At 40.3% G+C, this 23,414-nt stretch overlaps 1 protein-coding gene across 7 annotated transcripts in view; it reads right to left on the bottom strand.

The window, feature by feature from the left end:
- Positions 1–23,414, bottom strand: part of L3MBTL4 (L3MBTL histone methyl-lysine binding protein 4) — a 476,247-nt gene that overhangs the window by 237,406 nt on the left and 215,427 nt on the right. For all 7 annotated transcript variants that reach the window (XR_004667534.3, XM_055102573.2, XM_034943563.3 and 4 more), the window contains 2 exons: positions 23,122–23,207; positions 20,523–20,633 (listed from right to left, as the gene is read on the bottom strand). Coding sequence is in view for 6 of the 7 variants with exons in the window: in XM_055102573.2 (XP_054958548.1) it covers positions 20,523–20,633; positions 23,122–23,207 (197 nt within the window). In the remaining variant the exon portion in view is untranslated. The remainder of the gene's footprint in view (positions 1–20,522; positions 20,634–23,121; positions 23,208–23,414) is intronic.

The raw sequence follows: 23,414 nt of genomic DNA, 5'->3' as shown, positions 1-23,414 counted from the left end.
TTAGGAGAGGGAAAAAAAGATGTGAAATCGTTATCTAGGAGAAAGGGAGACTCAAAGAATTAGGGAAACTCAATGACTGCCAGTCAGCACCAAGGTTCAGATAATGCTACGTTTTGCAGTTATGCAGGAGGACCAGTCAGGGGACTGTGTCTCTCTAGCCATGCCTCACTCCAGGAGGCAGGTACAGAGCAGGCAGAGAGCAAACTTCTCCAGGGCCATGGTTTTGACAAGAAAGGGAGAGGAGTGGAAGGACAGAAGAGCTAAAGGTTTATGCAATGATCCGATTATATCTATTGTACATGGAGTTCATGCCGTGTAAAGAGAAAAAAAGAAAACAAGAAAGTGAGGGGCAGTGAAGATGAAAATGCAGTACGATCAATGGATTAGAGGCCCTGAGGGCTGCAGATTGATGGAGTTGGGATATTCAAAGAAATTATCTAGAAAAAAGATGGCGGTGGTCAGAAAGGATGTGAGAAACTGCAATCACATAAAGGGTTACATTATTGTTAATGGCCCACAACAGGGGTCAGTGGCTGAAGTCAAGTGGAGGGCAAGGACATCCAAGAGAGAAGGGCAAGGGACTGAGAAGGCAGGGTGCTCGAAGGATCGCCTGCATGTGTACTAAAACCAAGAATGAAAACCAGAGTCATGTTGGTGAGAGTGACCAGAAGCCAACAGCTAAAATAACCAAGCAGGGGCATGGGTAGTAGCCTATAAATACGAGGAGTAGTGGCAAATACAGTTTGAAGACAGGAGAGTCAAACCCAGAGGGCTTTAGGGAGGGAAAGGGAAAAGGTCTGGAAATAACCACGAGGAGCAAAGAGTACAAATCTCTCACCTCCAGGCCCCAAAGGGCCCATGTGCAAGGGCTGCAGAGCAGCAATATCCTCAGTGAGAAACAGGCAGAGCAGAAAGTGAAGAGAACCTTCAGAAAAGAGGGTCCAGAGGCACAAGGCAAAGCGTGGAGAGCCGGGACGGGGCAGAGTTGAACGGTGACCTTGCAGTCTGGGCTTCTTGATCAAACTGACATCACTGCGGATAAAAGGCGAGATACAGTTGGGCTGGTGGGATCAAAGGAGCAGGTGGTGCCAGGCTGTGAGTTTGATGGGTCAGTGGGGAGTGAGTGCCTGCATCTTCCCTGTGGCTTTTGTGGATGAAAGTGAGGCCGACTGGAGAGATTGAGTCATAGTCCAGGCATATGGGCCACTCTCTTGAACATGCTTAAATGCTCTTTTACCAGTACAAATTCACTGCACACCTCCTAACTTGAGCTATTTGACCAAAAAGCACACCAGGGAATAGCAGGACAAATGAGTCTTCCAACTTGCTAATATATAATAAAACCCAGCAGGAGCTTGCTGCATTCATGGCAGTACTTTGTGGGGTCGAAGAAGGAAGAAGCACACCCCATTAAATGTCCTCCAGTCAAGCTTTCCAAAATGAAAATTCAAGGAGGGGAACAAAGATTGGAGCCTATTTAAATCCTTCCTCATTGGAAAAACAAAATTAAAAAAACTGCAATTTTAACTTTGGAAAATTTTAGGTGCCAGTGAAAGTTAAACTCCCACCGTACAGTGATCAGCTTCCTGCATTATTGAAATTCAGTAGCACACCTTCCCACATCGCCACTGAAATAAGTAAATATCCCAGAATTCAAATGAGGACAGTGACTCAGCGAGGGAGTCTGAATGAGCCCACTCTCCCACAGGGGGTGGCGATGGTCACGGCAGCCTTCCCGCCTCTGGAAACCGGCCTGACGTGAAGCTACATTTGGAATGAACACAACATGTAGGCTGCTAAATGCCACCATCACAGCCGTCGTTACCATTTATTTTTAAAATATTTTTTCAGTAAAGCATCAACTAAGGCATCACAGTTATTACCAATTTAAAAGAAAGCACCGTGGGAAGTGGCCCATTTAATTAATTATAGCCCATGTGTGGTGCAGTCCAAACAATGGCACACTTCACTATTATCCCAGCAGAAGCAGAACATCGAACAGAAAGTTCCCCTTCTCCCTTCCATGTGCTGTGGTCCCTAACTTTGAACTGCAAGTCACAGTCAGAGAGAATGCCAAAGGATCAGAAGAGAAGCCAGCCCCCAGCACTCCATCCTCACTGGAGTACAGACAAGAAACCAGCAACGAAGACACAGGTGACAGGAAAGGCATGGCAGCATCCCCAGTGAATTGCCATCCAGCATTGAGGGGCCCTGCCCAGGTCCTTGGGGTGGAGAAAAGCTCTCAGTGCCAAAGCAGAAGGAATGCCATTGCCAAGGACTAGCTTCTCCCAGCACAGGGCAGGAGGAGTTTGCTCAAAACAGACAGACCTACATGAAATTGAAGTTCTGCCTCTTGCTAGCTAAATGACCTTGAGCAAGAAAGAGACTTACACAAGCTGATCTTCCTTTTTCCTCACCTGTAGAATGAAGGGAATGATACCAAATTTGCCCATAAGTGTAAAGTTTCTAACTAATGGGTGTAATGTGCAAAAGTGTAGAGTAGGTACTCAGGAGGTAATGATCATGGAGGATGATATTATCACATAAAGGCAGGAAAAGAAATCTTCTGATTTTGGGTTGAGAGCAACACAGTTCAAGAGACCATGATCTGAGCTGCCAGTCCATCAGTAACCAGGGTCTGTCCTGGCAAACCTACATGAGCCATGTTCTGGAGGGGAGAAGGGGGCAGGTTTGCATTCAGCCACGAAATTCCCCATCAATTGCACATGTGGATGTCCCCTACCCTGTGCCCCTGCACTCTGAAGATGGGCTAATATCCCACTACTAGGTACTTGATTACTTGCCTGTAACTGCTGAGAGCTCCCTGATTTGCAAGGCTTTCTGTTCAGTGGTAGAGTTGTGTGTGGCTCATGGAAGCTGCAGGATATTTTCTGACATGAATTCCATGTGGGGCAGATAGACTGGCATAAGTTATTCCCCTACAAGCCTCAGACTGTTGGAGGAACATGCACACAAATGTCTGCAAACAGCACACTCAGAGAAAGCCTCACCACAATTTTTGCAGTTGAAAAAGGCAGAAATTTGTTTTTATGATAAAAACATTATTTTAAGGATAAAATATTTTGTGGCTGAGTGGAAAACATTTTTAGAATCCCATGCAATCACTACCCATGTTCAGATTAATTTCTGCAGCTGTCTGTTGCTTATCTGATTGGCCTTATTGGTTGCCCCATAAAGCTTGGCTTCCTTGTACCAGAATAAGAGAGCAGGGTTTTTCACAACTCTTTGCAAACCATCCCAGAGCAGACAATGTAATATTTTGGTGGACACTTGAGCAGACGAGAAGCTGTGTCGGCTTAGTGCCACTCCTCTCAGTCTTCTTCATTCAACAGCTCCCTTCGCCCCAGCCCTCTTCATTCCTCATCCCCTCTCCCTGTCTCACCCACACTCTCCTCCTATTCCACATTCACACAGTAACCAGCCAGAGCGCCTGCCACACACCCAGGAGAACATCTACATCACCAACAGCTCCACTGATATCTGCTTCCCCACAACTCCAAGAAACAGCCTCATTTGTGCCTATCTAGAGTTCCTCTTTTCTTTTTTTTTTTTTTTTGAGACTGAGTCTCGCTCTGTTGCCCAGGCTGGACTGCAGTGGCATGATCTCAGCTCACTGCAAGCTCCACCTCCCCGGTTCACGCCATTCTCCTGCCTCAGCCTCCCGAGTAGCTGGGACTACAGGCGCCCGCCACCACGCCCGTCTAATTTTTTGTATTTTTAGTAAAGACGGGGTTTCACCGTGTTGGCCAGGATGGTCTCGATCTCCTGACCTCATGATCTGCCCACCCTGGCCTCCCAAAATGCTGGGATTACAGGCATGAGCCACCGTGCCCGGCCTAGAGTTCCTCTTAAATACAACCCTACGATCTTAACTTGACTCTAAATGCACATAATTCTTCCTCTTAAAATTTGGGGCTTTGGTTCAAATTCTGAATTGAATATTCACTAGAAAAGTCACATCATTTATGAAACCTACTTGCTCCCATGGGGCTATCTATCCAAAAGAAAATGTCCAAAGCCTTTTAACTATAAAACTCTGATCCCCTTCTCAGTGTGAAAAATGCTCAAAGAGGGGCTGAGAGACCTAAATGCAGAGCCTGAATATTCTGAACATCTTACTATCTCAGTAATAAGCCTAAGGGTGTTCCAATGAGGCTGGAGAAGCAGGAGGAAGCCACAACCATGTTGCTTGAGACCCTGGATTCAGCTATGCCTGTAGCCAGACCCATGTCCTCCTATTCAGGGAGCCAACAAACTAGGGTCCTTTCCTTTTCAGGCTAGGTCAGCCCTGGCTTTCTCTCACTTGCAACAGAAGAACATTGACAGATATTCCTTAAACAATTCCTCCATAATCTGAAGTTCCATCCAAAAGGCAAGGCCAAGCAGGGCCCTGAACAGCTTACAGATAAAACTAGAAAAGTGGGTCTAAGCCAGATAGCTATGGTAGTTGGTGTTAAAAGCTCTCAGGCTTCAACTATTCTTTTTTTTAAAACTTTTATTTTAAGTTCTGGGGTACATGTGCAGGATGTGCAGGTTTATTACATAAGTAAACGTGTGCCATGGTGGTTTGCTGCACCTGCCAACCCATCACCTAGGTATTAAGCATAGCATGCATTAGCTATTTTTCCCAAAGTTTTCCCTCTCCCCATGTGTGTTGTTCCCCTCCCTGTGTCCACGTGTTCTCATTGTTCAGCTCCCACGTATAAGTGAGAACACGCAGTGTTTGGTTTTCTGTTCCTGCATTAGTTTGCTGAGGATAATGGCTTCCAGCTCCATCCATGTCCCTGTAAAGGACATGATTTTGTTCCTCTTTATGGCTGCATAGTATTCCATGGTGTATATGTACCACATTTTCTTTTTCCAGTCTATCATTGATGGGCATTTGGGTTGATTCCATGTCTTTGCTATTGTGAATAGTGCTGCAATGAACATACGCGTGCGTGTGTCTTTGTGATAGAATAATTTGTATTCCTTTGGGTATATATCCCAGTCTTGACTGTGCTAACCAGGTCCCTACTTGGTTCTAGGTACAGCTTGCCTTTTGCCAACACTGGCCTTCCTGGGGCAGCCTTCGTCTGTGTAGCTGCAGACTGTCTGTGATTCTGTCATCCACCTCGTCCTGGTGACCCAGACTTCCACTTAGCCAAGGTTCCTGCCACACCCAGATTTCTATAGGTACAAACTCATTTGCTATCACTGCTGCCCTCACAAGTATTTGAAGAAAGTAATGCGAAGCTTTGACACTGTTGAGCCCGCAGCCTGGAAGCGTCTGTTAGGTTAAGTGGTGCAGGTCAGACAGAACTGGGGCTGGGGTGGCGCACCTTCTCTCCCTTCTCTACTCATCCACTTTCAGTGCGTCTTAATTCAGCCTGTTTCTTTGACCACCCCTCTCCCTTTCTTGTTGTCACTGTGATTGCCTAAGCTAATCTAAATATTGCTTTCATCTTTCTTCAGTCTCTCCTTGTGGATATTTTACTGCTGATGAAAAATTATCTTATTTGTGGCCAGCATATCTTCACAATGAAAAGGTGAAAAACACAACTTGAACACAGAATAATCCCTGCACCAAGCTTATCTCAGGGTTGCAACCACTCACTCTCAACAGTAGCGAAGCGCTATTTTGGCTCCATTTGTCTGTTTCATTTCCCCACATGCTAATCTGATTTATTCCCTGTTTATAGTAAGATTTCTGATATTTACCAGAGAAAGAGAAAACACTACATTGAAACCCAGAAATTCTGTACCACTCTCAATATACTTCATTTATCCTAATTTTTAGTGGGATTTCATGTCTAAGGAAGTCTTTTGTCTTATTTCTGCATCTTGCACCGTAGTCCGATGCTGGCTGTATAATGCATATTTTTCAAGAATAACCATGGATCTAAAGACGTTAGTTTCTAGTGTGTATTTTTCTTCATGTTCCTTTGTCTGTTTCTCCATTCCAAGCCACCTGCTTTAAGCTTCATCAAAATCAATCCCCCAAAAAACATAAATTCTAAAATTCCATAAATCAGTCTGAAATGATGAGAGGAAATGACCATGTGTCATAAGAAGTTTTAAATGAAGATATCTCAGCCTATTCAAAGGGGACAGTGTAATCACTGTCTAACTGACAAGGAATTTAAGTGTTGACAGTGATAGGCTGGTCACATGTAATACTGGAGAATAGTTACTAAACTACTGAACTCAGACATGTTCTCTTAGTCTGATGAGGTAGCATCTATTTATTATAATGTTCACAATCCTGAAAATATATTTTAGGGTAGAAATAGAAAGGCCAATTTAAATATTTAGATAATTTTCAAGCTTGGAAATTAATCATTATGTAATTACTGATTTTTCCAAATGTTTAACCAATTTCTCCCCACTCATTTGAATTACATTTTTGATTTCTAAAGAGGGAAAAATCTGTTAAACTTTTTAAGCTTATGATGTTCACTAGTGATGTTAAAGAGACAGCAAATAGTTGACCTAAAGACACAAGTTGACAGAGAAGACAAATGAATAAACTATGGCTAACCCCAAATCCAACACAGCATCAGCTTCCTAGGAGCAGGTAATCAGCCCCCTCATGCCTACATGGGGATTCTTAAGGTGGATGTGCACTGGCCACTATTTCTACTTGCAACTGAACACCCTAAAGCTACACCATCCAATGTAACAGCCACTGCCCATATGTGGCTATTTCCATTTAAATTCATTAAACTCAACTGAAATGAAGACTCCAGGTCCTCAGCCTCACTAGCCACATTTCAAGTGCCCAACAGCCACATGCAGCGAGTGGCCAGTGTACTGGAGAGAACAGAGAGATGCCATGTCCGTCACTGCAGGAAGTTCTGCTGGACAGCACTGGCCTAGGCAATTGGATTACTGTATAGAGACCACCAGTAGTACATATAAGTAGAATTTACTGCCTGGACAAGTGGGTGAAAAGCTAAAAGCTAAGATCCTAAGCCCTATTGCCATGAGACGGGAAGAAAGGCAGGATCCAGGGCAGGAAGCAGCTATGCTATCCACAGCTCCGGGCAGAAGGGGAAATCTGAAGGGTAAGGGAGAAAGATGGCTTTGGGGGTCAGAAAGAGACTTCTATGACCTTGTTCTTAAATAAATGTAGTTTACGGAGGCAGCTGAAATGAAAAAACTCAAATGAGCTTAAACACAAAGAAGTAATGTTGTAGCACAAAATTTGCTTATGGGTGATAGCAGAGAATTATAAAAAATGATCAGAGCAAAGTATAAATCTCTGGGCTCTCACTGCAATACCCAGGGCCCAAGGGCAGTGAAAGAGCTCTGGAAGTGTCCTACAGAAAGCTGTCAGGCAGGACAGGCAGGAATGCCAGCCCAGTGATGGACAACACCCCTGGAAGGAGGAAGCTGCCAGCAGAAGCCACTGATGGAAGCTCAGTGACAACAAGGAGTGGTAAAGAATAGGGGTTAAGGGATATATTCACAGAGGCCACTACTGCAAATTTCCTGAAGGCAGCAGCAAAGCACAGGGGTGCAAACCTGTTTCTTCATTTTGGAATCTTAGGTGCAAATGAGAAATAATCACTGTGGGACACAGTGAATAAGAAGATGTAATTATATTTTGTATATCAATTTGGGGCTTTGGGATTTTTCATGTATTAAAATACACCATGCTCGTACACTGATAAGCACACACTAGAATCATTGTGGGCACAAGCTGTAGGAAGAATTCTCCTAGCTGGCCAGGAAGCAGAGAGATTAACTTGGTTCTCCAGGTGCCTTAAGCCAAGTGAAGTAGGCCACACTCAAAAAACAATCTGAATCCTTCATGCTACCGGCAGTTTTTGCCATTAGAATTACATTTATTTTAAGAGAAGGAGGTTATTATTACCGGAAAATCACTAGCAAACATTACTGTTCAGAATTCCAGCCATTTATTATCCATTATCTATCCATTACTACTCCACAGTCCCACTGTTTGTCATATGTTATTAGTATAATGGCCTCATAATGGGCTATGCTTCTTTGACACTATTACAATTCCGCCATGGTTCACTCTGTCAATATTTCAAGGGAGGAAGCATCATATAAAATAATACATGATTTAAATTATTCAAATATTACGTAATTCTCAGCCATGCTTAAAGTAAGCATATTGCTTCTTAAAGGTATATTCGTAATACAGAAACACCAATGAATTCAATTTTCTATGTGATGTTAGAAATAGCTCCTCTTTTAAGAAATATGTAGAGAGTGTTTAGTTAAATGCCAAAGGCTAGTGCACATTTGTTTTGCATAAGGAATAAATAATCCTTAACAAACAGTAATTTGCACCAATAAATAACCTATCAGTACACTCTTATTTACAACTCACATTCATTCCTTTCTTCATTCATTTGGCAAATATTTATTGAGTACCCATGAAATGCCAGGTGCTATTCCATAGGCACTAGGGATATCAAGAGTACTCGGGTAATCAAGGGATAAAAATGCTCCTTCCACTAACTTACATTCTAGAGGCAAAACAAAGTATAAATAAATAAAACAAATATATGATCTAATGTCAGATAACCATAAATACCTATGATGAAAACTAAATTCATGTAAGAAGACAGTGAATTGCTTCAATATTAGCAGGAATAATTCTCCCACTGCAACAAGTAGAAACTCCAAGTGTACACGTTCAGACACGGATTAAGAGGTGGGTTTGGTCATGGGAATATCGGCAATTTTACCATGAGTTTCTCCTTTCCCAGTGAACGAGAGGGAAGATCATGAGAAGAGAATGAGGAGAAGGCTGTGAGGAGCGAGGGTGTGTGAAACAGTTCTCTTGGAGAACAAGAACATGAAATGGTTAGAATGCCAGGAATGGGCTTAGGGCTGTCTTGGACATTTGTAGAGAAAAATTTGAAGGCAAATCTCTCAAAATGGCTCTCTGTGTTTCTCCAGCCACAAGATTAAATTTTGGCTCACTCGGAAATTTATAATCAGGCAATTATGTGAGAATAGACAAAAATTACATTCCCAATGAAGTAAGGGATTACAGAGAGACTCAAAGAGAAGGAAAAGACAACCAACTTGGAAAGAAAAATGCAAATTTATATTCAACATGAAAGAGTGTGCAACAACCTGACTTAATCATTACACATTCTACGCTTGAGACAAAATTTCACATAAAATTGCACCCCATAAATATGTACAAATATTGCATAAATATAAATACCCCATAAATATGTACAAAATTGCACCCCATAAATATGTACAAATATAATGTATCCCAAAAAAGTGTGGAATAAGATAGTGTTAAGTTAGGTTTAGTCTAAAGCTGCCTCCTTATATATTTTATGTCCAGCCTAAAGGTTTCTCTGTACACAGTGAAGTGCAACTAATTGGATATGTAAACAGACTGTAACCTACTCTTGTGCCAGTCACCAACTTTCAGCCAGTCAAAGGCAGACAACTGTTCACACCACATTCAAATAAGGCAAACACAGAGCTGCAACCAATCCAGCTGTTTCTGTACCTCCCTTCCCTTTTCTGCACATCACTTTCCATTTTCTGTCCGTAAATCATCTCTGACCAAGTGGCAGCACAGAGTCACCCTGAACTTCTTCTGGTTCTAGGGCTACCCGATTTGTGAATCATTCTTCATTCAAGCAAACTCTGTTAAATTTGTTTAAAGTTTGTCTTTGAACAACAGGTTGGAGGAGTAAGTCTGGACTTGATTATGCAGGATCTAGTAGGACACACTGAAAAGCTGATTCTTTTTTACCTAAATGCAATGAGATGTCATGGAAGGATGTATGCAAGGGAGTCATGTGGTCCAGTCCATATGTTTAAGATCACTTTGGCATCTTTGGGTAGCGAAGATTGAGAGGGTCTGCAGGAGGTGCAGAGAAACAAGCTGGGAGGTGTCTTCAGTGGTCCAGGTGAGATATGCTGCTGGCTTTTATTAGGGTGGCAATCAAGGGGACTGCAGTCATAGGAATGGAGAGAGGTAAGGAGACTAGGAATATATTGTCTGGAGTTAGTGTCCATTGACTACAGCGGTTGACCATGTGTGGTAACTCTGAGATGGGTAGACTGTAAGAATGACTCCCAGGTTTCTGTTTTAAGCAATTTGGTAGATCAGGCTACCGTTTACTAAGCTGAGGATGCCTAGGGAAATAAAAGGCTTGTGTATTGAGGAGTTCAGTCCAGGAAAAATTAACGTAGACATACAAAAGATGTCAAAAGTACCAGTTACATACCTAACCCTGGAGCTCTGGGAGAGGTCACAGCAGTAGATACAATTTTTAAAGTTATTGGAAAATATAAAGTGCTGAAAACCAAGGGAATGGATGACCTCACTTAAGAGAGAGAACTGAGCAGACATTCTCAGCCCAGGCATGTATTAAAATCACCTGGGAGAGCTGTACCAAATGCTGATGCCTGCTGGGCACTTCATGCAGTCAGGCTTGAGCACACAGCATAGAGAAGAAACAGCAAAAGGCCCAGGACCAATGCCTTGGCTAGTGCCAGTCTTCAGAGGTTAAGAAAAGCAGAGAAGCCAACAACAGGACTCAAAAGGAACAACGAGGTCAAAGAAAACAAGTAAACATAATGGCACAGAATGTATGATAATAATTACTACCCCCAGTTCCCCCCACAAAAAACAGGCTAGATAGGGAAACGCTGATTGAGGTGGGATAGCCGACTCCTCCCACATCATCCAGCCCAGCTCTCTAACATAGAGCCTCACATTCCAGCCCAAAGCAGGGAGTATACATTTCAAGCTTACCTGAAGTTTATTCCAAAATTAGGGTGTAATTGGCTCATAAAATTGACTAGACTTCCTTTACTTACAACACTGTTGAGGTGGAAGGACTTTCCAGAGAACCTTATAACAGTATTGAGTTGGGAGAGCCTGATGTCTGCTGAATTCAGAGCCAAAAGAAGCCACTCATACCTGACTCACTGTGGAGGGCAGCAAACACCTACCACCCTCCTTGGTTAACGTGGAGAAAGGTATTACAAACCAGGGCAAAGAACAGCCAGTCCATCCTGCCCTAGGAGCAAACAGGTATTCCTTGCTCCTGTTTAAGAACAGGCATTGCAAACTTCAGTGCACATACAAACCAGGTGGGATCTCATTAAAATACAGATTCTGATTCTGGGAATCTGGGGTGCTGACCCAGATTCTACGTTTCTAACCAGCTCCCAGGTGATGCAGACACTACATTCTGCTGCTCTTGACTGGGAAGTCTCTAGAGAGCCCTACCTGTACCAAGCCTTTCCAAGGCCACATTCAGCTCTGGAATGAAGCCTCAGCTGCCACATGGCTGCCCTAAGCCTGGGCATGAAATCTGCCTGAACACCTTCTGCCGTGCCCGTTTAGGGTGTGTGCCCAGCCTGCCTCACGTCACCACCTGTTCCTGGGGCTGGCATGCTGCCCAGCCTGCTCCTCGGGACCCCAGCTTTGGTTCAGCTTTGATCCATCCCCTCAGTTTGGTCCAACAACCCTGAAACACCACTCCATCCTCTGTGTTTACAGGATCTACACACCTCCTTTTTTCTATTGCCACGCCCCTTGGGGTTGGAGGAAGACACTTCCCCATGAATATGGCCTGGTCCTATTGTTTCCATGGCCTAGCACTGGCCGTGCCAAGAACTCAAGGACACACACAGGACTCTAGATGGAGTCCTGGGCTGGAGAAGTTGGGAATGAGTCTTTACCAAGTAGCAGGAGGAAAAGAAAAAGCTCTGTGGCTACTGCTTGGGCTGGGGCCCCCACCCCTTCTCCCACAGCTGAGCCCTGATGGCTCCAGCAGCCGTGTAACTCCCCATGATTCCTCTGGTCACAATCCAAATAAAGATCGTGCATATACCACCTGACAAAGGGGCTTTCCATAGTTTTAAAAGAAAAAAACATATATGTGCATCCATATATACATGCATGTATACATAGATACACATTAAAACAAATTAAACCCAAAGTCTCTTTTGTCTTTACATGATAGTAAATAAAAGCATTTGGTGTTTGGAAATGCAAATAAAACAAGGCATGTTATATACTTTTTCTAAGAGGAGAAAAACTGTTCTTGAGAAGCCATCTGCCCCTCAGCATCTTTGAGCACAATGCTCCCTGCATTTGCAATGGCTTTTACAGTACTTGAGGGTTTGTGCCCTGCACTATTACACCGAACTGTCACACTATCCTTGCTCTCCAGCTAGATGGTCAGGGCAGGTTCCAGGTATGCATCATATCCATAGGGCCCACAGCTCCTGGGATGGTCTCTTTCTTCTACCTTAGCAGTGTTCAGTAAAGGAAAGCTGTTGATTACACAGTAGACCTCATCTCTTCTACTTCTTTTTACTGAATAGCTTACTTTTATGTAAAACAATTGCATAAGGCAGAATAATAGGCTCCCAAAGATGTCGAAATTCTAATCCCTGAAAGCTGTGAATAGGTCCCTTTACATGGCAAGGCAGATTTTTGCATGAGTGGTCAAGTTAAGGATCTTGAGATGAGGGATCGTCCTGGATTATTCAGTGAGCTCAAAGAAATTACAGCAGTGCTTAGAAGAGGAAAATAGGAGTGTCAGAGGCAGAGGTTTGAAGGTGCTACGCTGCTGGCTTTGAATATGGATGGAGAAAGGGGCCAGAAGCCAAGGAGTAAAGGTGGCCTCTAGAAGACAGAAAAGACAAGCAAACAGATTCTTCTCCAGAGCTTCCAGAAGGAACCAGCCTTGCGGACACCTTCATTTTAGACCAGTGATACTTCTGACCTAGAGAAATGTAACATAGTAAATTTGTGGTGTTTTTATTTTTATTTTTTATTTTATTTAAGTTCTGGGATACATGTATATAACATGAATGTTTGTTGCATAGGTATACATGTGCCATGGTGGTTTGTTGCACCTATCAACCTGTCACCACTACATTTGTGGTAACTTGTTAAAGTAGTAATAGGAAAGTAAAACAACTACATTCTGGAAATATATTAATCTTGTATAAAAATCTACTCATCCTCTTCTCAAAGACAACTCTCCTTCCCCCAAGTCCATCATCCTTTCTCATATCACAAGAAATGGCATAGATTTTGGAAGAAGGAATGGGGGAGAATGTGGTCACCATCTTGCTTCGTTAGTCCATTATTCACTTATTTATTTTTGAAAGATATTCTTCCAGTGGTTAAAAATAGAGTGCCTACAAAGCAGGATGTGAGCAAAAGAGACGATGTTTGGCATAATTAGCTAAGTATCAGTATTAGTAAGGGCATTTGGAATGTCAGAACTGCAGCTGGTCAGAAATAGTACACTTCTGTTCAGGAAAATGGCAGAGAATGTGTATGTCTCCTCCAAAGCTAAGACAAATTCCACAGACTCTTGTTTTCTCTGAAGGAATAGAGTGAGTACATATTTCACATTCTGACTGAAGGTCTGGGAAATGAGGAGGCTTCATTATCACAGCAGGTCAGAGGTCTTATACTTTTTGAGCAAATACAAAGCTTTGAATGAAGGGCCAAGAGTATGCAGAACGAAGAATCTGCTTTATCAAGAACTGTTAGTCTAAAATAAGGTCCTTACTCAAAGGTCCATTAACCCTTGAAACACAAATATAATCCTGTATTCGTGTACAATTATATGTGCATTTTGCATTGGAGCTATCTGTAGCATCCCTCAGACACTCAAAGAAATGTATATCCCTAAGAAAGAAGAGTTAAGAACAACTAGTGCTACATCATCATCTTTTATTTAAGAAGTTTCTACACAGTGTTGTGCATAGAAAACTGTGAAACATTCTATTTCTATTCTATCTGGCTCATGACTGAGCTGATGTCTCTAGCCAAATAATCATGTCAGGATCTCACTAGATCTCGCAGGTCAGGCTGGTAAGATGGGTACAGGGTGGGGGAGTTATCCAGGGAGTTCTAGAGTAGGCGCCAATTCATCACCAAGGCCACATGTTTCCGTAGTGCTGCTCGGCATGTGTTTCCATTATTGGTACGCTGACTTTAATAAAAATGTGAAAGGTAGGTCCCTACTACAGTTCTTGGAGAATGCAAATATAGTGAGAGACTATACATCCTTTCAGTGGCTTGGCTACTTTCACACTGAAAACCAAATAAATAGAGGGTTATCAACTGATAGAAGAAAAAAATATGTATTTCTTTTAAATCTAGAAGCTGTTGATTACATGGTAGCCCGCATTTCTTCTACCTTTTTTTACTTAATAGCTAAAATTTATCTAAAACTAGATTGAAAAGTAAATATAGATGTGATTTGGTCCAAAAATCAGATATTGGAAAAAATAAGACAAGGATACAAAACTACTTATACTAAAGGTAACAACTAATAAATTCATCTAATAGTCTAACCAGTACAGTATCTCTTAAGACAGGGGTTGGCAGATTACAGCCCACAGGCCAAAAAGACCCCTATTACCACCTGTTTCTGTGTGTCCCATGAGCTAAAAATGTTTTTTACATTTCTAAATGGCTGGGGAGAAAGTCAAGAGAAGATTGTTTCATGACATGTGAAAAGTATGTGTGATGCAAATTTCAGAGTCATTTATTTGTTTATATATTGTCTCTGGCTGTTTTTGTGATGAACAGCAGAGTCGAGCAGTTACTGCAGAGACCACATGGCCCACAAAGCCTGAAATATTTACTCTCCGGCTCCTTACAAAAAAGGCACTGCCACCTGGTTTAAGAGCTCAGGCTGAAGAACCAGGCCAACCGGTTCCCACCTGGCTCTACCACTTATAAGCTGTGCAACCTTGGCCAAGTCTTTAAAGCTTTCTGCGCCTATTTCCTTACATATGCTACTTTATTGGGTTGCTGTGAAGAATAAGAGTAAGAAAATGGGAAGCAAGGACACAGCAGCGTGGGGGTTTGAGTGAGCCAGCTCTAGTACTGTCACTGCTCTTCTTCATTTTACCTGGAATTAACTGGGGCACATTCACCTGGTTGAGCACTCTCTCTGCTTCAACTTTTCTGGAATTCATGGCTGACACTAATTTATAGTTTTACCTACTCAAAAAATCATCTTTTCATTGATGGGTCATAACACTTCTGAAAATTGTCCCAGTCTCCTTCCCAAATGAAGACAGCCATCAATCACTGTGACACTGTGATGGCCATTAATTACAAGCTTAGCTCAAAGGACAGATATTTTTAATGCTGGTATCTTGCTCTATCCTCATATTTCAAAGCCCTTTTCAAAAATGCATCCCAGGCCAGGTGCAATGTCTCACGCCTATAATCCCAGAACTTTGGGAGGCCGAGGTGGGTGGATCACTTCACCTCAGGAGTTCAAGACCAGCCTGGGCAACATGGCAAACCCCCATCTCCGCAAAGAAAAAAAAAATTACAAAAATTAGCTAGGTGTGGTGGCGCACACTGTAGTCTCAGCTACTCAGGAGGCTGAGGTGTGAGAATTGTGTGAGCCCATGGAGGTCAAGGCTGCAGCAGGCCATGATTGTGCCACTGCACTTTAGCCTAGGCAACAAAACGAAACCCTGCCTAAAAAATAAATAAATAAATAAATAAATAAATAAATAAATAAATAATGCATTCCAGTTAGATAGAGGTCAGGTGGCTTTCTGGAAGCACAGGCAACCCTTAGTAAAGTGAACATCACTAACTCATATCTGGACTTTTGTTTTGCATTAATACTCCTGCAGGTTTTTCTCAAACAACAGCTTTTGAACTTATTGGTCTGACATAAAACCCAAAATAGTTTCTAGTTATATAACTAGACAGCCATAACAATTTCTCTTGGTCATGATGCTCTAATTTCATTGTGAAATGCCACAAATATGTCCAGTTAATGCATTAAATAGGAAAAGACTTGTTGAAGAGACTCAATTTATTAATGATTCAGTAGAACTTCTTAAAGCATCTATTTGAAATTCATTTATAATTCATTTCGCAGCTTAGCTGCATTTCCCACAGGGCAAATATTTATCAAATGTTACTCTGTTTTAAGTCCTTCCTTTATCTTTATTTGTAGAATACTTTTTCCCACAATAATGGCTAAACTTCCTAAAAGCATCCACCCATCTACTGTAATTTAATGTGCATTTTCTGATAAGGCAACAGTAATGGGCTTTCAGATATAACAGCACACACTGTACAACCAAACAAAAGAATAATTATTAAACATAATAGCTGGCTATAAATTGAACAAGATACACTGAGTACATCATAAACGCTTATTAGAGAGCAACCATCATAATTAATAAACCTAACATCTTAAAACCCTGCCATGGCATGAAAAACTTCACCACTCAACTGCCAATGAACCACATATCACCAAATGAATATTTTCAGTATGAAAATCAGAAAATCTGACCTGACTAGTTTAAGTGGATTTACGAGGGTGAGCGAGTAGAGGATCTTGGATGAGGCTGCTCATGGTCCTATCCCCCAGCACTGACCATGTATGATCTCCAATTCCAATGGCTTTTCACAGCTACAGGGCAATTGCTAAAACATAGAGAATACTGGCTTCTGATTAGAAATATGGATATCTTTGAAATCTTCATCAAATTACTTAAGTTCTCCATCCCAACTGCACAGCAAAAATAACATCTACCTAAAAGAGTTGATGTGAAGCCAAAAATGTGATATATAACATACTTGCTAAGTGTCCACTCTACTATTACTACTTCTATTACTTCTGATACTTGCACCGTTACATCCACTACTGTTACTACTTCTACTATTACAAACACTGGGCAAGGTATTTCATCCCAATTCTCTTAGCCGGGATATTATTAGTGAGCACATATAAATAGTGATAATCCTGATTTCTTTAGACCCGAAGCCCATAAGGCCCACTAAACTGGCAAAAAAAAAAGCCAAAACAAAACAAAACAAAAAACAGACAATAACAGGTGGCGGTGAAGATGTGGAGAAACTGGGGTCCTCATATACCGCTAATGGGAAAGTAAAACAGTGCGGCCACTTCAGAAAACATTTTGGCTTTTCCTCAAAATCTGAAATATAGAGTTATCATATGACCCAGCAATTCCACTCGTAGGTATATATCCAAAAGAAATGAAAACATACGTCCACACAAAAACATATGTAAATGTTTATCCCAGCAGTAATCAAAATAGCCCAAAATAAACAACCCAAATGTCCATCAACTGATAAGGAGATAAATAAAATGTGGTATATCCATACAATGGCAATTATTCAGAAATAAAAAGGAATGAAGTACTGATACTTACTACTGTATAGATGAACCTTGAAAACATTATGCCAGGTGAAAGAAGCCAATCAAAAGATCACATATTATAGGATTCAGTTTATATTAATTGCCCAGACTAGACAAATCCATAGACACTATGGAAAGTAGATTAGTGACTACCAGGGGCTTGGTTGGGTAGAAGGAGGGTAGAATGAGGAGTGGCTGCTAATGGGTACAAGGTTGCTTTCTAGGGTGATAAAAATGTTTAAATTTAGTGGTGATGGTTGCACAACTTTGTGAATATACTCAAGACCACTGAATTTTAAGGTACGTGAATTGTATCTCAAAAAAGGTATAATAAAAATGGAACTAATAAAATACATAAGGCCAACTACATATTTGGGGAGTGGCAGAAGGAAATGAAGTTGTCTTTAGTGGATCTGCTGTGCTCTGTCAAGAACTGCCAGTACCACACAGGACCCTCCAGGTAGGACAGACAACGTGGGCTTGGGCACAAGCGACAAAGTGAGTGGGGTCATGGGCAGTCACAACTCCTCATCCTACACATCTGCTCTCCCACTAGGAAGTGAGTTATTTAGGATAAAAATTAGAACACAGAGTAGGAAGAGTAGGAATGCTACAAGCTCTAGAGTTGAAAACATCTGTTTGGAAGCTGGGGTTTAAAGCCCTGTTCCCATATATACTATCTTGTGACCTTGGACCAATTACTTAACCTCTGTGGTTTCAGTTTCTTCATTTACATAATGGGTATAACAACAGTACCTTATTTCACATGGTTGCAGGAAGATATGTTAATTCATGTAAAGCCCTTAGAACAGTGTGTGACAAAGACTAAGTGCCATCACCACCATAAGCATTGTTGAAAATGTAGTTCTCATTGTTAGAACAGGCGGACTCTGCTCTCACAAACACAGGCATGCAGCACAGTAACATCTGTTCCTGTTAACATTCCCCACATAATTCCAATCAAACTTCCTGCTTTTTGAACCAAGGAGTGTAGGCTTGTTCTTTGTCCATCTACTGATGACAATTGCTTCCATGAGGTCCCTTCATTAATAGAGAAAATAAATACACCCAGGGAGGGCAGCACAGGGTACTTGTATCAGCTAATTACAGCAGCAGCCACTGCTGAAGTACCTATAATATAAAGAGCCAGGTAGAGTTTCAGGAATTTTCCATACATGACCTCATTGAATTTTCACAACAAGCCTGTGAGGTAGGTATTGTTGACGCCACCACTTTACAGATAAGGAAAGTTCAAATATGTTGAGTAACTTCACCACGTTACCACACAGTCAAATAAGTCAGTGCTGGAATTTGAACCCAGATCAGTCTTGTCCGAGGGCATTTTCCAATAATTATTACTCCAGATGTCCAAGAGAAGAGTAATTATGAAAATATTTGAAAATAAGAGAAGAGTGCCTGTTGACCAACACAATCATTTCTACATATTCAGACAACTGTCAGAGTGCCAAAGTACATTCAGTGCCATTCACTCTTCCACACCCTCCTTAATTCACTCACGCATACAGTAAGCATCTATTATGTGCTGGGATAAAGATTTCCTTTGAAAAATACTGACTTTAAAAAGAAAATTAGAGAATAACAGAACAATATGAACAATATGATCAACACGTTAATTGAAGAATAGAGGAATGTACTGGGCAAAGCTGAGAGAAGAAAAACTTCAATTGCTTGCTCATAAACTGGCAACAAATGATCAATCGATGCTACAGTAAATATCTTATGAATAATAAGAAAACAGTCTGTCAACTAAAAATCTAAGTCAGATTTGATGTGCTATTACGACTGAGCTTATCTTAGAAATGAAATACTTTTTTTTTTTTTTTTTGAGATGGAGTCCAGCTCTGTTGCCCAGGCTGGAGTGCAGTGGCGTGATCTCAGCTCACTGCAACCTCTGCCTCTCGGGCTCAAGCGATTCTTCTGCCTCAGTCTCCCAAGTAGCTGGGATTACAGGCACGTGACACCACACCCAGCTAATTTTTGTATTTTTAGTGGAGACGGAGTTTCACTATGTTGGCCAGGCTGGTCTCAAACGCCTGACCTCAGGTGATACGCCCGCCTCAGCCTCCCAAAATGCTGGGATTACAGGCATGAACCACTGTGCCCGGCCTACTTTTAAAATGAAAGTTAATAATAAAATGTCACCAAATTAACAAAGCAATTATGATATGCAAAAGTCATTTCCATTGAAAATGCCATAAGAGTAAACAGTAAAATTCCAGAAATAAATAAGAGTTAAAGCAATATGTTTAAAATTAAACTTAAAACATTAATAAGAAGGTATATGGTAAAATACCTATGTTATTCCTGAATATTATTTAACATAGTTTTTGTTTTCATTCATCAGAAGAATAATGGACATTGCCAGTGTACATTCTTTTGATAATCTATTGCCAAGCTGGACACTCATCTCTAAATTTTACTAAAATGTATGTACTGACTATTCTCTATAAATTGAATCAGATATTATTTTCAAATTAGGGATACGGCAAATAAGATTTCTTTTAAATTATATTGAACCTAAATCTATCTTTTAAGTTAGTGCCTATTAAAATTAGTTGACTTCAATCTTTATTATTATGAAAAGAAACTATACTTGCATGGAAAATAACTTTTGAGCTGTAATATGTTGTAGAAAATTTAATAAATTCTACGATGCTTTCAGCTCTCTGAGAAAAATACAGTATAGAAATCTTTTAATCAAATCTTTAATTCAAAATCTAACCTTTTGTTTTTAGCCACAGTGAATAAAGTGTTTTTAATTTTTTTATTTGACAAAGAAAAGCAGGAAACAAAGTTTTAATTGTTCTTGGTAAGCTGTTTAATAACAATGATTTCAAGTGAAATAGAATAATGCCAATAAAAAGAAGCTTAAAAAAAAGAACTGACAGTAAAAGTCAAAACAGCAAATCCAAACAGAAAAGTATTAGAATATCTCTCAAAGTCAGTCATGTCTCATCTACAGATTTCCCCCTGCACATACACATAAGCTGGGAATCACTCCAACCAAAGACATGTGACTAGAAATTAAGCCAGGGGGAGTTTTATTCTTCTGCTGCACCAAAAAAATCAGAGCCTCTGTGGCCAGTTTAAGGTGTGAGTTATACACTTTCCTTTTTTAGGGATCCTCTAGTCCCATCTTGGCCAGGGTCAATCTTCAAGGTCAAATCCAGAATGCTTTTCCCCCCAGAAAATTATTGTGCAGATGAATTAAAAAACGAGAAAGGTTCAGAGAATGGGAGGGTAAAGGAAACAAAAGTAACGTAGGAAAAATATTGATATAATAACATAATAATTTAAAATATGTACCTTTACTCTTTGGTCATCAACATCTACAATCGTAGCAACACGAATTAACCTGGGGTTCCGTTTATCCACAACTTCAAGTTTCATATTTGGCAGAAAACCATGAGGCAACCTCTGTAAATGTTATAAGTACAACAAATCATGCAAAATTCAGTAATTCAGATATCCTACTAATTTTTTCTAAAATACTACTGTTTTAGTTTTAATATGCAGATCTTTAATACAACTGGAATGTAGTGTTTTTTTGTTTTGCTTTTTTGTTTTTGTTTGTTTTTTGAGATGGAGTTTCACTCTTGTTGCCCAGGCTGGAGTGCAATGGTATGATCTCAGCTCACTGCAACCTCCACCTTCCGGGTTCAAGCGATTCTCCTGCCTCAGCCTCCCGAGTAGCTGGGATTACAGGCATGCACCACCATGCCCGGCTAATTTTGTGTTTTAAGTAGAGACAGGGTTTCACCATGTTGGCCAGGCTGGTCTTGAACCCTTGACCTCAGGTGATCTGCCCACCTCGGCATCCCAAAGTGCTGGGATTACAGGCGTGAGCCATCATGCCCAGCCATAACTTAGTTTTAAGAGCACATAGGACTGTATGCATATTATTTCATCCGATTCACAAAAACCTGTGAGAGAAAAAATAATTTTTTGGCCATTTTAAAGATAACTAAAAAGACAAAGACAGATTATATCATAAATTTGTTAATGATTACACTAAAGTTCAAAAAGCATCTTATTACAGTTCCTATATTAGTTTAGTTTTTTTCCTTCTTTCTGATATTGACCTTATAATTTCAGAAACTATTGACTATTCTCATTGCCCAGTTTCAAACTGTATGGCACAGAAGGCAAAATTATTTAATAAAAACTCAGAAAGGATAAACACGATCCTTTATAAATCTAAAATATGCTTAGATAAAAGCTGTGTAATTTCAGCTGTTAAACTGTTTTAAAAGCATACTATGATGTACTTTAAAGCCATAACCCATGCTTTTGTCATTTCATCTGTAACAAGAGACAGGTGATCTGTGTTATGGTTTCTTTCACTTGAAAGGAAGAAACCACAGGCTCATGCCTGTAATCTCAGCACTTTGGGAGGCTGAGGTGGGCAGATCACCTCAGGTGATCTTGCTAGGAACCAAGAGTCTATAACCACAGACACACAGGGAGTCATAATCACGGAGTAAGAAAAAAGACACTGGACTTAACCAAATCACAGAAACTAAGGAAATTCAACTCTCAAAAATCAAAGTCAAAAGCAACTCTGATAGTTTCTATAGGTTGGCAAAAAGTTTCACTTTGAAAGCTATTACACATAAAAGTGTTCAATTGGTTTTATTGGAAACAAAAGTGTTTTGAATTTTTCAAGTTTAGAAATGGCAAAAGGAAAATAAAACCCAACTAATACGTCAGTAATAAACAGTCAAATCTTTCTGCAATATCTGGTGTGTTTCTCTCCAGCTTTTGTAGAAACACATTTTCTTTGTTAGATGCATTATCACATCTACTAAATGGAGTATACTGACTGTAATTAGGTCTTTCATCCCAGAGAATCTTTCTGTTCTCCCCAGCATCACTGTCCTGAACAACAGAGGTAGAAGAGTTTAGTATTGTACACGCCTAAGGTACATGCCTGAGCTGAATCCACAATAACCCAGGACAGAGCTTGGAAGTTGCCTTCTTAGCTACTTTTCAGAATTTTATTTTCTTATCATTTTCCTCTTGGAAAAGTCAAGTACAATAAGCATTTTTGCTTGCTGAATCTTTGCTCTTTTTAAACCCTTCCTATACTCAAACACTTCTACTTTCCTGATTTTACTATATGGACATTTCCCCCCAAATACTGTTAATTATAATCAATTTTTTCAAAAAATGAAATATCATTTTGTTTCAAGCCCCTCTTGATCTCTAGACAATTTTCAGTAAATGAAATTATATGTAGAAGCCCAATATATAAAATTCTGATTAAAGACAAGTTGGGGAACATGAAACACACAGAGAACTGAAAGAGAATGGAGTTTGAAAACCGCTGGTTTAGGTTTAGGATATAAATATCTTTAACTGTACTATCTATGTACTTTATTTTAGAAATTAATTTATACTTAGTTCAATCCTGGAATAAATATATAAGTACAAATTTGAACTTTAAAAATTAGTATTCTAACAAATGCTGAAAGAAAGGTTTACCTCAAAATATATAAAATTATCCACACAAAGGCTATGCATTCAACAATTTTGTTGTGGCATCATGGACAGTCAAACAGTCCCTGAGAGAGCGGTACTGTGAAAATTCAGAGTTCTCACTCAGCAGACTAATAGAACCAGAAATGTAAGGAATGGATCATCAGCAGTTGATGAGGTGCTTTCAATTGTACCTCTGATTTGCCATTTTTCAAGGAAGGAAACCATCATCTACATTTGTATATGGGAACAATAGCAGATGAGTCACCTACTTTGTATTTTTAACTAAAAGAAAAGCATATTGGTTATGAAATTACTACTTGAATTTAGAAAGAAAAAACGAGAATAATTTTAAACTGCCAAATGTAGGCATGACTCAATACAAACATTGTTTAAAGGTGAGAGTTTGTACCCACATAGAACTTACCATTTTAAAAACTTTGGCAGGAACTGCATTGGTTTGAGTAGCTTCCAGGTATTCTGTCCAGGAAAAATTTTCTGGATTGGGATAACCTGAAAATATATATATAAATAGCAAAAGATTACTCATAGATATTCTGATTCCCATATACTACAAAACATTGGATGATATAACACCTAATGTTAATTGAATGCTCACCATTAAACAGGCCTGATGCTAAGAACTTCAGATATATTAATTCACTTAACAATAACCTCTGAGAAGGCAAAGGCATGCCTGCACTCAAGCACTTACTCAAT

Source organism: Pan paniscus, chromosome 17 (assembly GCF_029289425.2).
Source record: "Pan paniscus chromosome 17, NHGRI_mPanPan1-v2.0_pri, whole genome shotgun sequence".
Lineage (NCBI taxonomy): Eukaryota > Metazoa > Chordata > Mammalia > Primates > Hominidae > Pan > Pan paniscus.
This window is presented reverse-complemented; position numbering and strand designations above follow the sequence as displayed.